The sequence below is a fragment of the Pristiophorus japonicus genome, chromosome 31 (genome assembly GCF_044704955.1).
Source record: "Pristiophorus japonicus isolate sPriJap1 chromosome 31, sPriJap1.hap1, whole genome shotgun sequence".
Lineage (NCBI taxonomy): Eukaryota > Metazoa > Chordata > Chondrichthyes > Pristiophoridae > Pristiophorus > Pristiophorus japonicus.
In genome coordinates, this window is record NC_092007.1 from 6972404 (window position 1) to 6986263 (window position 13860).

General features: G+C 50.3%; 1 protein-coding gene across 2 annotated transcripts in view; it reads right to left on the reverse strand.

Moving 5' to 3' along the window:
- Nucleotides 1–13860, reverse strand: part of LOC139240381 (nectin-2-like) — an 83631-nt gene that overhangs the window by 44344 nt on the left and 25427 nt on the right. For both annotated transcript variants that reach the window (XM_070868866.1, XM_070868867.1), the window contains exons 3-5: nt 12714–13007; nt 9704–9821; nt 4036–4184 (exon numbers count right to left, since the gene is read on the reverse strand). In XM_070868866.1, the coding sequence (XP_070724967.1) occupies nt 4036–4184; nt 9704–9821; nt 12714–13007 (561 nt within the window). The remainder of the gene's footprint in view (nt 1–4035; nt 4185–9703; nt 9822–12713; nt 13008–13860) is intronic.

Genomic DNA, 13860 nt, shown 5'->3' on the forward strand with positions numbered 1-13860 from the left:
ATACATCGCTTAGAATTCTGAAGCTTCCAAGAATTCGTGCATATAAAAAAAAAAAATGTGTTCTCAAACAGCCCAGCCGCTGGGGAGTTTCAACAACTCAAAAAAAAACCAGGATGGGCATGTGAAAATGTAATGGGTCGACATATCACATGAGCAGGCATAAAGTCAGCAAGCGATTCTCAAATACTGCTCTTCCAAACTTGGGTTATCGGTGTCAATGGCACAACCCCCTTCCCCCCCCCACCGCGCACACATTATCCGCTCATTGTGGGAGCTTGCTGCGCTTTCATTGGCTGGAAAGCGCTTTGGGGCATCCACAGGACGTGAAAGGTGCCATTAGAAATGCAAGTGTTTCTTTCAAGCAGGGGCTTGGCTGCTAGCAATTCAAAATGGCCACCAGGTGGTCACCTGGCCAGAATGGAGATGATTGGAGCGCGCCCTGCGGACAGATTTCACGCACATGACCTGTATTATGCATCTATCCTCTACTCTATCCATGTGTTTGCAGGAGCTAGAATCCTGCCGTCATTGGGAGAGATTGCTGCAGTTCCAGGCACAAGTTTGGTCTGCTGTCGTTCGCCGAGACTCTGCTTGCTGCTAAACCTGCCACAAGTCCCGCCCCACCCTCAAGTACTTAGCTGGCAACGTGTGGTCAATAGACACTCTGCCTCAAAATAGATTCAGGCTAAGACAGCATGAACCAGGAGGCCCCAAAGCCTTCCCACCATCGACGAGGCACAAGTCAGGAGTGTGAGGGAACACTCCCCACTTGCCTGGATGAGCTGCAGCTCCAACAACACTCGAGAAGCTCGACACCATCCAGGACAAAGCAGGCCGCTCGATCGGAACGCTCCCCACCACCTCCAACACTCACTCCACCACCGGCACCCCTTGGCTGCGGTGTGCACCGTCTAAAAGATGCACCGCGGCAACTCGCCAAGGCTTCTTCGGCAGCACCTCACAAACCCGCGACCTCTAACCCCTAGAAGGACCAGGGCAGCAGGGGCCTGGGAACACCACCACCTCCACGTTCCCCTCCCAGTCACACACACACCATCCCTCGACTTGGGAATATATCGGCCGTTCCTTCATCGTGGCTGGGTCACAATCCTGGAACTCCCTCCCTAACAGCACTGTGGGAGCACCTTCACCACACGGACTGCAGCGGCTCACCACCACCTTCTCAAGGGGCGACGGGGGAAATGGGCAATAAATGCCGGCCTTGCCAGTGACGGCCACATCTCAGGAATGAATTTTAAAAGAATGAGTCCCTGCCCATCACACTATCCAAGCATTTAATGGATATCTGGGTTCCAATGCACTATCCCTCACAGAAACCCAGCCTCTATCGGTCATTCAAGTGGCTGAACTCCCTTACTTCAATCCTCAACTTGTTTTTCCCCAGTTGGAGCTTACGGTGCCACAAAGCACACTGTAGAACGTATTAGGCCTTAGCTGGAGTTGGCTCAGAGACATGGACCATGTACAGTAGACACCTCAAATCGCTGGAGAAATACCACCAACGATGTCTCTGCAAGATCCTGCAAATCCCCTGGGAGGACAGACGCACCAACGTCGGTGTTCTCGACCAGGCCAACATCCCCAGCATCGAAGCACTGACCACACACTCGACCAGCTCCGCTGGGCAGGGCCACATTGTCCGCATGCCCGACACGAGACTCCCAAAGCAGGCGCTCTACTCGGAACTCCTACACGGCAAGCAAGCCACGGGTGGGCAGAGGAAACGTTACAAGGTACACCCTCAAAGCCTCCCTGATAAAGTGCAACAACCTCACTGACACCTGGGAGTCCCTGGCCAAAGACCAGTCCGCCCCAAGTGGAGGAAGTGCATCCGGGAGGGCGCTGAGCACCTCAAGTCCCGTCGCCGAGAGCGTGCAGAAAACAAGCAAAGGCAGCGGAAGTAGTGTGCGGCAAACCAGTCCCACCCTCCCTTTCCCTCAACCACTGTCTGTCTCCACCTGTGACAGGGACTGTGAACAGTCCAATACGAGAACCAGTCACCTAAGGACTCAGTTTGAGAGTGGAAGCAAGTCTTCCTCGATTTCGAGGGACTGCCCATGGTGATGCCCAATTCTGGGCCCCGCACTTTAGGAAGGATGTGAAGGCCTGAGAGAGGGTACAGAGGGAGTTTGACCAGAATGGTCCCGGGGATGTGGGACTTCAGTGACGTAGAGACGGGAGAAGCTGGGGTCGTTCTCCTTGGAACAGAGAAGGTTGAGAGGAGATTTGATCGAGGTGTTCAGAATCACGAGGGGCTTTTGACGGAGTAAATCAGAAGAAACGGTTCGCCGGGGCAGGAGGGTGGGTAACCAGAGGGACACAGATTGACGATAATCGGTAAAGAACCCGCGGGGGAGATGGGGAGAGTGTTTGTACGCAGCGAGTTGTTGTGATCGGGAACGCGCTGCCTGAAAGCTCGGTCGGAGCAGGTTCAATAGTGACTTTCAAACAGGGGAATTGGGTAAATACTGGAAGGGGGAAATGTGCCGGGCTGTGGGGAAAGAGGGGGGGGGGGGGGGGGGAAGTGGGATTGATTGGATCGCTCTGTCACAGAGCCGGCACAGCATGGGCTCGAGGGGCCCAGTGGGATCCTCCTGTGCTATATGCTGTTATAGAGTAGAACGGGCCTATATTCTCTGGCGTTTGGACGAACGAGTGTGGATTTCATTGAAATATTTAGTATTCAAAGAGGGCCTCCCCACCCAAGACAGTAGTCAGGTCCCATGGAACCACATTGCAGTGTACGGAGATAAACCATTGGGGGAAGCGGGGGGGGGGGGGGGGGGGCGTGTGTGTAAACAGAGAAAATATGTAATGCAAGCAACTAAAGACTCTGCTCCAGAACCCGACCCTTCACCACCTGGCTCTCCGCCGTCCCAAGCAACGTTTCTGACCATGCAATGTACACTTGGGACTGCAACCTTTGGTGCCCCATTACTGCACACTGGTCATAGAATCAAATCCGTGGATCAAGCCTTCATTGTTCGTAGGTTTATATGTAACCTTCATAGAAACATAGAAAATAGGAGCAGGAGTAGGCCGTTCAGCCCTTCGAGCCTGCACCACCATTCAATAAGACCATGGCCGATCATGCAACTTCAGTACCCCATTCCTGCTTTCTCTCCATACCCCTTGATCCTGTTAGCCATAAGGGCTGCTGACCAAGGGCCGTGTGGCTCTTTGTCGGCCGGCGTGGACATGACAGGCCGAAATGGCCTCCTCCTGCGCTGTAAATGTTTGTGTTTCTAATCACAGAAATTTACAGCGTGGGAGGAGGCCATTTCGGCCCATTGTGTCTGTGCCGGCCGACCAAGAGCTACCCGGCCTAATCCCACTTTCCAGCTCTGGGTCCGTAGCCCTGCAGGTTACGGCACTTCAGGTGCACATCCAGGTACTGTTTAAATGTGGTGAGGGTTTCTGCCTCTACCACCCTTTCAGGCCGTGAGTTCCAGACCCCCACCACCCTCTGGGTGAAGACATTTCCCCTCAAATTTTACAATGTCCGGCACGCAGCTTACAAAAATACAAGGGGTGTGTAGAGCCACTCATTACCTCAGGATTCCAACCACTGGCGTTGGCAACAACCAAACAGAGTCCAAACCCACCCTGGTCAAGCCAAGTCGAGCTGGAGAGGGAGCTAAGTTACATCGATGCGAATGGGTCACAAACACCTCAAACTGGAGCAAATCGGGTCTTTCCATTATTTGCAAATCGAGCGGCTGGCGAACAAACATCTTTCACAAGAGAGGGGTATTTTCTGGTATCGCCATTCTCCGACCACCCTAGAAGTTTCCAAAAAAAAAAAAAAAAAAAAAAAAAATCGCCAACCAATTTAGCCGCAACTGAATCCGTGGATCAAGCCAGTATTGATTACGGGGTGTCCAGGACGAAGCCAAGCCAAGCCAAGCCAACCCGCCCTTGGAAATGAAAGGCCTCCCCCAGTTATCTCCCGGGGTGGGGATGTGGCCAACAAGCCACATCTACTGGTGGGAGGGACAGGCAAGCGGGACTTACCTCGAACGATGATGTCCATTTTGTCATGCCCCTCTCCGATGGAGTTGACAGCCTCGCAGGTAATGGTGCCGTTAAAGTCGTATGTCACCTCCGTCACGGTGAGCTGGTGTCCTTTTACCTCGACAGAGTCTGGGACTGGTCCACCGTTCCTAAACAGAGAGAGAGGTAAAGTAGAGTAAAGAGACGGGCGGTGTTCCCGATAAGCACCGAGTCTCAGCTTGCACAACTTCGGCAGAAAATAATTTCAATAATTTGCATTTATATAGCGCCTTTAACGTAGTAAAACGTCCCAAGGCGCTTCACCGAAGCGATTAACAAAATCCGACACAGAGTCACATAAGAAATAGGAGCAGGAGTCGGCCATTCGGCCCCTCGAGCCTGCTCCGCCATTCAATACGATCATGGCTGATCCGATCATGGACTCAGCTCCACTTCCCCGCCCGCTCCCCATAACCCTTCACTCCCTTATCGCTCAAACATCTGTCTATCTCCACCTTAAATATATTCAATGACCCAGCCTCCACAGCTCTCTGGGGCAGAGAATTCCACAGATTTACAACCCTCTGAGAAGAAATTCCTCCTCATCTCAGTTTTAAATGGGTGACCCCTTATTCTGAGACTATGTCCCCTAGTTTTAGTTTCCCCTATGGCAATATCCTCTCTTGTCAAGCTCCCTCATTATCTTGTACGTTTCGATAAGATCACCTCTCATTCTTCTGAACTCCAATGAGTAGAGTCCCAACCTATCCTCATAAGTCAACCCACTCATCTCCAGAATCAACCGAGTGAACCTTCTCTGAACAGCCTCCAATGCAAGTATATCCTTTCTTAAATAGAGACCAAAATGGCACGCAGTACTCCAGGTGTGGCCTCACCAATACCCTGTACAGTTGTAGCAGGGCTGCTCTGGAGACATTAGGACAGGTGACCAAAAAGCTCGGTCAAAGAGGTCGGTTTTAAGGAGCGTCTTAAAAAAAAGGAGGGAGAAGGGGAGAGGTTCAGGGAGGGACTCCTAGAGCTTTGGGGCCCAGGCAGCTGAAGGCACGGCCACCAATGGTGGAGCTGCAAGTTAACAAGTGCTCAGACTTTACAAGCAAGTTGTTGGGTAGACTGGAGGGATCATTATTCTGATCTGCAAGTGGCGTCGGTTGCAATTAAGAGAGTGGACAAAACAGTTTGAAATGGTGTTCAATGAGAGAAAGTGCAAGGTCACGCACAAGGAAAACCAAAAAGCAGGTCCTTGCTCAACAGAGAGAGAGAGACAAAGTACTGACAAGCAAAGAGATGAGACCTCCAGGTACACCAATCACTAAAAGTGCCAAATACTGCTCCTATTTTCTGTGTTTGTTTCTAGTGCACAGATACAAAACATAATCAAATGGAACTTTGGGCTCAATTTTGGCCATGACTTGCTCCAATTTTTTTTTGGAGTAAGTTGGTTTTTCTGGCGTAAATTAAAAAACACCACTTTTCCCAATCAACTTGCTCCAGAATTACACAGTTATGTACGAGTTTTTTTTTTCCGGTTCAGATTTTGTTTTCCTCCAAAAGGGGGTGTTCCCAGCCACTTATGCCAGTTTTGGCCATTTATGCCACTTTGGCCAGCTTAAAGTTACTCCACATCCACTTAGATCGGCGTATGTGGTCAGCTCTTGCGGGCAGTTAAGAAATCGGCGCAGGTAAGTAAGTAAGGACCTGCACCCAAGCACCAAACAACTCAATAAAAATAAAGAACTCAGGGAAACAAATAAAGTATTGTAGTAAATTCTACCTTGAATTGAACTGGGCCGGGGGAGGGAGCGGGCTGGCCTATACGGGAGGCCATTCGGCTTGGAAAAGGGGCGGAGGGCAAAGACACATCAGGAGGCGGAAGGGAAGGAGTGGATAGGTGAGGCTGGGCTGGTCTTGGCAGAAACACGACAAAGTATCGGGAGGCTGATACAAAACAGAAGACCCGCTGGATCTGATAAACAATGAGCTGCAATGTTTCTTTTTGATTCTGTCGGGGGGGCGGGGCAGCAATTGCTGTTGTGCTTACGGCTAAAGGGATCAAGGGGTATGGAGAGAAAGTAGGAATGGGGTACTGAAGTTGCATGTTCAGCCATGATCATATTGAATGGTGGTGCAGGCTCGAAGGGCCGAATGGCCTACTCCTGCACCTATTTTCTATGTTTCTCCCTTTTGATTATATCTAACAAACTGGCCTCAACAACTTTCTGTGGCAGAGAATTCCACAGGCTCACAATTCTCTGAGTGAAGAAGTTTCTCCTCATCTCGGTCCTAAATGGCTTACCCCTTATCCTTAGACTGTGACCCCTGGTTCTGGACTTCCCCAACATCGGGAACATTCTTCCTGCATCTAACCTGTCTAAACCCGTCAGAATTTTATATGTTTCTATGAGATCCCCTCTCATTCTTCTAAACTCCAGTGAATACAGGCCCAGTCGATCCAGTCACTCCTCATATGTCAGTCCTGCCATCCCGGAAATCAGTCTGGTGAACCTTCGCTGCACTCCCTCAATAGCAAGAATGACCTTCCTCAGATTAGGAGACCAAAACTGAACACAATATTCCAGGTGAGGCCTCACCAAGGCCCTGTACAACTGCAGTAAGACCTCCCTGCTCCTATACTCAAATCCCCTAGCTATGAAGGCCAACATGCCATTTGCTTTCTTCACCGCCTGCTGTACCTGCATGCCAACTTTCAATGACTGATGAACCATGACACCCAGGTCACGTCGCACCTCCCCTTTTCCTAATCTGTCACCATTCAGATAATATTCTGTCTTCCTGTTTTTTGCCACCAGTGGATAACCTCACACTTATCCACATTATACTGCATCTGCCATGCATTTGCCCACTCACCTAACCTGTCCAAGTCACCCTGCAGTCTCTTAGTATCCTCCTCACAGCTCACACTGCCACCCAGCTTGGTGTCATCTGCAAACTTGGAAATATTACACTCAATTCCTTCATCTAAATCATTGATGTATATTGTAAATAGCTGGGGTCCCAGCACTGAACCTTGCAGTACCCCACTAGTCAATGCCTGCCATTCTGAAAAAGACCCGTTTATTCCTACTCTTTGCTTCCTGTCTGCCAACCAGTTCTCTATCGATGTCAATACATTACCCCCAATACCATGTGCTTTAAATTTGCACACTAATCTCTTGTGTGGGACCTTGTCAAAAGTCTTTTGAAAGTCCAAATACACATCCACTGGTTCTCCCTTGTCCACTCTACCAGTTACATCCTCAAAAACATTCTAGAAGATTTGTCAAGCATGATTTCCCTTTCATAAATCCATGCTGACTTGGACCGATCCTGTCACTGCTTTCCAAATGCGCTGCTATTTCATCTTTAATAATTGACTCCAACATTTTCCCCACTACTGATCTCAAGCTAACCGGTCTATAATTACCAGTTTTCTCTCTCCTTCCTTTTTAAAAAAAAAGTGGTGTTACATTAGCTACCCTCCAGTCCATAGGAACTGATCCAGAGTCAATAGACTGTTGGAAAATGACCACCAATGCAGCCACTATTTCTAGGGCCACTTCCTTAAGTACTCTGGGAAGTAGACTATCAGCCTTCAATCCCATCAAATTCCCTAACACAATGTCCTGACTAATAAGGATTTCCTTCAGTTCCTCCTTCTCACTAGACCCTCGGTCCCCTAGTATTTCCAGAAGATTATTTGTGTCTTCCTTAGGTGAAGACAGATCCAAAGTATTTGTTCAATTGGTCTGCCAAAATCGGCCCGAAGATTTTTGGCACACTTTCATGTGTGGAAAACTGGCACACCTCGGGTAAGTACACCAGCAATCTCTAGTGGTCAAAATTGAGTCCAATATCTCGAGAGAGTTGGAAGTTATGTTCCAGCTGTACACAGCTCTGGTTAAAGCACATCTGGAGTAACTGCGTTCAGTTCTGGGCCCCGCTCCTCAGGAAGGGGATATCGGCCTCAGGAGGGAGAGCAGCACAGGTTCACCAGAATGATACCTGGGGCTCAAAAGGTTACATTATGAGGACAGGTCGCACAGACTGGGCTTGTGTCCCCTTTAGTATGGAAGATTAAGAGGTGATCTAATCACAGTGTTTAAAGATGATTAAAGAGAGAGAGAGAGAAAAAGGAGAGAGAGAGAGAGAGAAAGGAGAGAGAGAGAGAGAGAGAGAGAAAGGAGAGAGAGAGAGAGAGAGAGAAAGGAGAGAGAGAGAGAGAGAGAGAAAGGAGAGAGAGAGAGAGAGAGAAAGGAGAGAGAGAGAGAGAGAGAAAGGAGAGAGAGAGAGAGAGAGAAAGGAGAGAGAGAGAGAGAAAGGAGAGAGAGAGAGAGAGAGAGAGAGAGAGAGAAAGGAGAGAGAGAGAGAGAGAGAGAGAGAGAGAGAGAGAGAGAGAGAGAAAGGAGAGAGAGAGAGAGAGAGAGAGAGAGAAAGGAGAGAGAGAGAGAGAAAGGAGAGAGAGAGAGAGAGAGAGAGAGAGAGAGAGAAAGGAGAGAGAGAGAGAGAGAAAGGAGAGAGAGAGAAAAGGTTTCCTCTGGTGAGGGCAGGGCAGAGGGGGGCCAGGCCGTTTGGGGGTGATGTCAGGAAGCACTTCTTCACACAAAGGGCAGTGGGAATTTGGAACTCACTCCCCCAAAAAGCTGTTGGTCAAGTGAAAATTTCAAAATGGAGCTCAATAGATTTTTGACAGGCAAGCGTATCGAGGGATACGGAACAAAGGCAAGTAAATGGGGTTGAGGTACAGATCATCCACGATCTAATTGAATGACGGAACAGGCTTGAGGGGCTAAATGGCCTCCTCCTCTTCCTATGGAACAGGAAGGTGTTCCATCTCAGAGGTTCAACACCTCACACGAGACAAGGAAGAAAGCTTCTCAGATTTTTTTTTTTTTTTTTTTTTTTAAATGCAACAGCTTGTATTTATGTCGTGCCTTTAACAGTGAAACATCCCAAGGTGTATTAAGACAAAAGTTTGACACCAAGCCAGAGGGAGAAATTTGGGCAGATGATCAAAAGCTTGGTCAAAGAGGTGGGTTTTAAAGGAGCATCTTAAAAAGGAGGAGGGAGAGATTTAAAAAGGAGGCGGAGAGGTTTAGGGAGGGAGTTCCAGAGCTTGGGGCCCAGGCAACAGAAGGCACGGCCACCGATGGTGGAGCGATTATAATCAGGGATGGTCAAGGGGGCAGAATTAGAGGAGGGCAGAGATCTCGGGGGGTTGTGGGGCTAAAGGAGATTAGAGATAGGGAGGGGGGGGGGCGCGAGGGATTTGCAAACTAGGATGAGTATTTTGAAAGCGAGGCGTTGCTTAACCGGGAGCCAATGTAGGTCAGCGAGCACAGGGGGTGATGAGGCAACGTGACTGGTTGTAGAATCCTACAGCCACAGAATGCGGCCATTCGGCCCATCGAGCCTGTGCCGGTTCTTTGAAAGAGAGTGATCCAAATCAGACCCACTCTCCCCACCACTGCTCTTTCCCCGTAGCCCTACACATTTCGCCCCCCCCTTCAAGTATTTATCCAATTTTCTTTTGAAAGTTACGATTGAATCTGCTCCCCTTTCAGGCAGCGCGTTCCAGATCACAACAACTCGCTGCGTAAAAAAAAATATTCTCCTCATCGCCCCCTCAGGTAACAAATATAGAAACTAAAATGCTTCAGGCATCAACACTTACATCAACCACTTGTATTCTGTTGCAGCTGGATTTGCTTTAACGTTGCAAGTTAAGGATGCATGCTCCCTTTTCAAATACCAGTTACCATCATAACCCTCAATGGTCACTATCGGTGAATCTGGAAAAGGAGAGAGATATATTTAGGTCAACTGTGTGCATTGACTTGAACAAACCAGAGTTAAAATTCTCAGCCTCGTTTTCAAATCCCTCCATGGCCTTCTCGTCCCCTCCCCATCTCTGTAATCTCCTCTGGTCCCACAACCCTCCGAGATCTCTGCACTCCTCCAATTCTGGCCTCTTGAGCATTCACTGATTCCCATCGCCCCACCATCGGTGGCCGTGCCTTTAGCTGCCTGGGCCCCAAGCTCCGGAACTCCCTCCCCAAGTCTCTCCTCCTTCAAGACTCTCCTTCAAAGTCCACCTCTTTGACCAAGCTTTTGGTCGTCTGTCCCCAATATCTCCTTCTGGCGCTCGCCATCAAATTTCGGTTGATAAATTGCTCCTGTGAAGCACCGATTCACTATGTTGAGGCACTGTGTAAATGCAAGTTGCTTTTGAATGGCGGAACAGGCGCGAATGGCCTGCGCCTGTTCCTCTCTACTTGAACATTTAAGTGAAAGAGGTTAGATGGACAGCATGCACAAGTATCGTGAATTCAGAATGTGTTGCATTAGCAATATCTGCCAAGCCACAACTTGTTCACCAGAAGGCAAATATAAAATTCTGAGGGAAACGTCCAAGATTCTGAGGGGGCTGGACAGGGTAGATGCAGAGAGGATGTTTCCCCTCGTGGGGGAATCTCGAACTAGGGGGCATCGTCTCAGAATAAGGGGCATTTAAAGCGGCAAAGAGGAATTTCTTCTCGTGAATCTTTGGAATTCTCTACCCCAGAGAGCTGTGGAGGCTGGGTTATTGAATATATTTAAGGGGGAGATACACAGAGTTTTTTTGAACGATAGGAGAGTCCAGGGTTATGGGGAACGGGCAGGGAAGTGGAGTTGAGGCCAAGATCAGATCAGACATGATCTGATTGGATGATGGAGCAGGTTCGAGGGGCCGAATGTACTGATGTGTTCGGTGACTAACAGTTGTCACAAAGGGTCGATCGCAAATGCTACCCAAGAGGCAGAGGACGAGTCCTGCATGTCGGAGGGACCTCAAGTTCTAAATCTATCTGCGGGAACAATATTTGAGTGAGCGAGTGTCGATCTGTGGAACGGACTCCCTGGGAGCTACTTTGAAACGATAATGAAAGAAGATTTCTTTAATAAAAATAGCACTGCGTGACACATGGAGTAACTGGAGAATGAGGGGCAGTGAGTGACGGTTCCCAAAGGTCTCCACCACTAGGGGGTTTCCTCGTCTCGCGTCTGGGACTCATGTATTGGGAAGCCAGAAGCCATTGTTTTCAGACCCCGCCATAAACTCCATCCCCCTCCTTAGCATCTGTCTGAGGCTGAACCAGACTTTTCACAACACTGGCATCATATCGGACCCTGAAATGAGCTTCCGCCCACATATCCACGGCATAACTAAGACCACCTATTTCCATCTCCATAACATTGCCCGCCTCCGTCCCTGCCTCAGCTCATCCGCTGCTGAAACCCTCACCCATGCGTTTGTTACCTCCAGACTTGACCATTCCAACACACTCCTGGTCAGCCTCCCACGTTCCATCCTATGTAAACTAGAGGTGATCCAAAACTCCGCTGCCCCCGTGTCCTAACTCGCACCGAGTCCCACTCACCCATCACCCCCTGTGCTCACTGCCCCCGTGTCCTAACTCGCACTGAGTCCCACTCACCCATCACCCCCTGTGCTCACTGCCCCCGTGTCCTAACTCACACCAAGTCCCACTCACCCATCACCCCCTGTGCTCACTGCCCCATGTCCTAACTCGCACCAAGTCCCACTCATCCATCACCCCCTGTGCTCACTGCCCCATGTCCTAACTCGCACCGAGTCCCACTCACCCATCACCCCCTGTGCTCACTGCCCCCGTGTCCTAACTCGCACTGAGTCCCACTCACCCATCACCCCCTGTGCTCACTGCCCCCGTGTCCTAACTCACACCAAGTCCCACTCACCCATCACCCCCTGTGCTCACTGTCCCCATGTCCTAACTCACACCAAGTCCCACTCACCCATCACCCCCTGTGCTCACTGCCCCAGTGTCCTAACTCACACCGAGTCCTGCTCACCCATCACCCCCCTGTGCTCGCTGACCTACATTGGCTCCTGGTTAAGCAACACCTCGATTTCAAAATTCTCATCCTTGTTTACAAATCCCTCCATGGCCCTCACCCCTCCCTATCGCTAATGTTCTCCAGCCTTACAATCACACCACACACCCCCCCACCCCCAGATATTTGCGCTCCTCTAATTCTGCCCTCTTGACCATCCCTGATTATAATCGCACCACCATCAGTGGCCGTGCTTTCTGTTGCCTGGGCTCCAAGCTCTGGAACTCCCTCCCTAAACCTCTCCGCCTCTCTCTCTCCTCCTTTAAGACGCTCCTTAAAACCGACCTCCTTGGTCATCTGCCGTAATTTTTTCTTGTGTGGCACGGTGTCAAGTTTTTGTCTTGTAACACTCCTGTGAAGCGTCTTGGGACGTTTTGCTACGTAAACGGCGCTATATAAATATACAGTGTTGTTGTAGACTCATGAGATTGATTGCTATGACGAGATAAGAACTCCACAATCATTGTCTCGGGCCACTACCAGGCTGGTCGAAGGAGAACTAGCTGGACCCTGGGTCTTCTATCACCCAGAAACTACATTTACATAGAGCCTTTAACGTCCCAAATAAAAGTTTGACACCGAGCCACATAAGGAGATATTGCAACAGGAAACCAAAACCTTGGTCAGATAGGTTGGTTTTAAGGAATGTCTTAAAGGAGGAGAAGTGGAGAGGTTTAAGGAGAGAATTCCAGAGCTTGCAGCCCAGGCGGCTGTAAGAGAGAACGGACTTGTGCCTATTCCGATCATTGCCAATAATGAATACTTACATTGCACCGACAGTGCGATGGGAATGGAAGCTGCTTGCTCCAGAGTCCGTTGGGTCACTTCACAAGTCACGGTCTCCCCGTCAAGCATGCCGCTGGGGACCGCCGTGAAATGGCTCTTCACCGTGATGGTCCCGTCAGTGTTCTTGGTCTGGGTCGTGGAGACATTCCCTGCAACATCCCTTTTCCAGGTGATGGACGCCGCCGGCTTCCCATTGGCCGAAGTGCAGACCGCCAAGGGAACCTCAGCCGGCCCGGCCTTCACCAGCAACGCCTTGCCCGAATTTACAGGCTCGACTGAAAAACAGAAGATAAAATGGTCAAGACGGAGATCGGCTGTGGTCTCAGCGAGTATCCAAACAGCCTCGAGGGACTGAATGGGCCTCCTCCTGTTCCTGTGCAACAGGCTCCAGGGGCTGAATGGGCCTCCTCCTGTGCCTGTGTAACAGGCTCGAGGGGCTGAATGGGCCTCCTCCTGTGCCTGTGTAACAGGCTCGAGGGGCTGAATGGGCCTCCTCCTGTTCCCGTGTAACAGGCTCGAGGGGCTGAATGGGCCTCCTCCTGTTCCCGTGTAACAGGCTCGAGGGGCTGAATGGGCCTCCTCCTGTTCCTGTGACCATGTCACATGGGTCAACTCTGCTCTCTGGTTAGTTAATCCAACCGGTTCACTAATGTCCCTTGAGGAAAGGAAACCTGTTGCCTTTACCTGGTCTGGGCCTATATGTGACTCCAGTCCCAACTGCCCTTTGAAGTGGCCAAACAAGCCGCTCAGTTATTCAGTGGTTCAAGGGGGTAACGCACTACCACCGTCTCAGAGAAACCAGGGGAATAAATCTTCGGCAGCATCTCCCAATCCCACGACCTCTATCCCCTAGGAGGAGAAGGGCAGCAGGCGCATGGGAACACCACCACCTCCACGTTCCCCTCCCAGTCACATACACACCATCCCGACTTGGAAATATATCGACCGTTCATTCATCGTGGCTGGGTCACAATCCTGGAACTCCCTCCCTAACAGCACTGTGGGAGCACCTTCACCACACGGACTGCAGCGGTTCAAGGCGGCGGCTCACCACCACCTTCTCAAGGGGCGATTAGGGATGGCAATAAATGCCGGCCTTGCCAGCGATGCCCCCATCCCCACCTAACA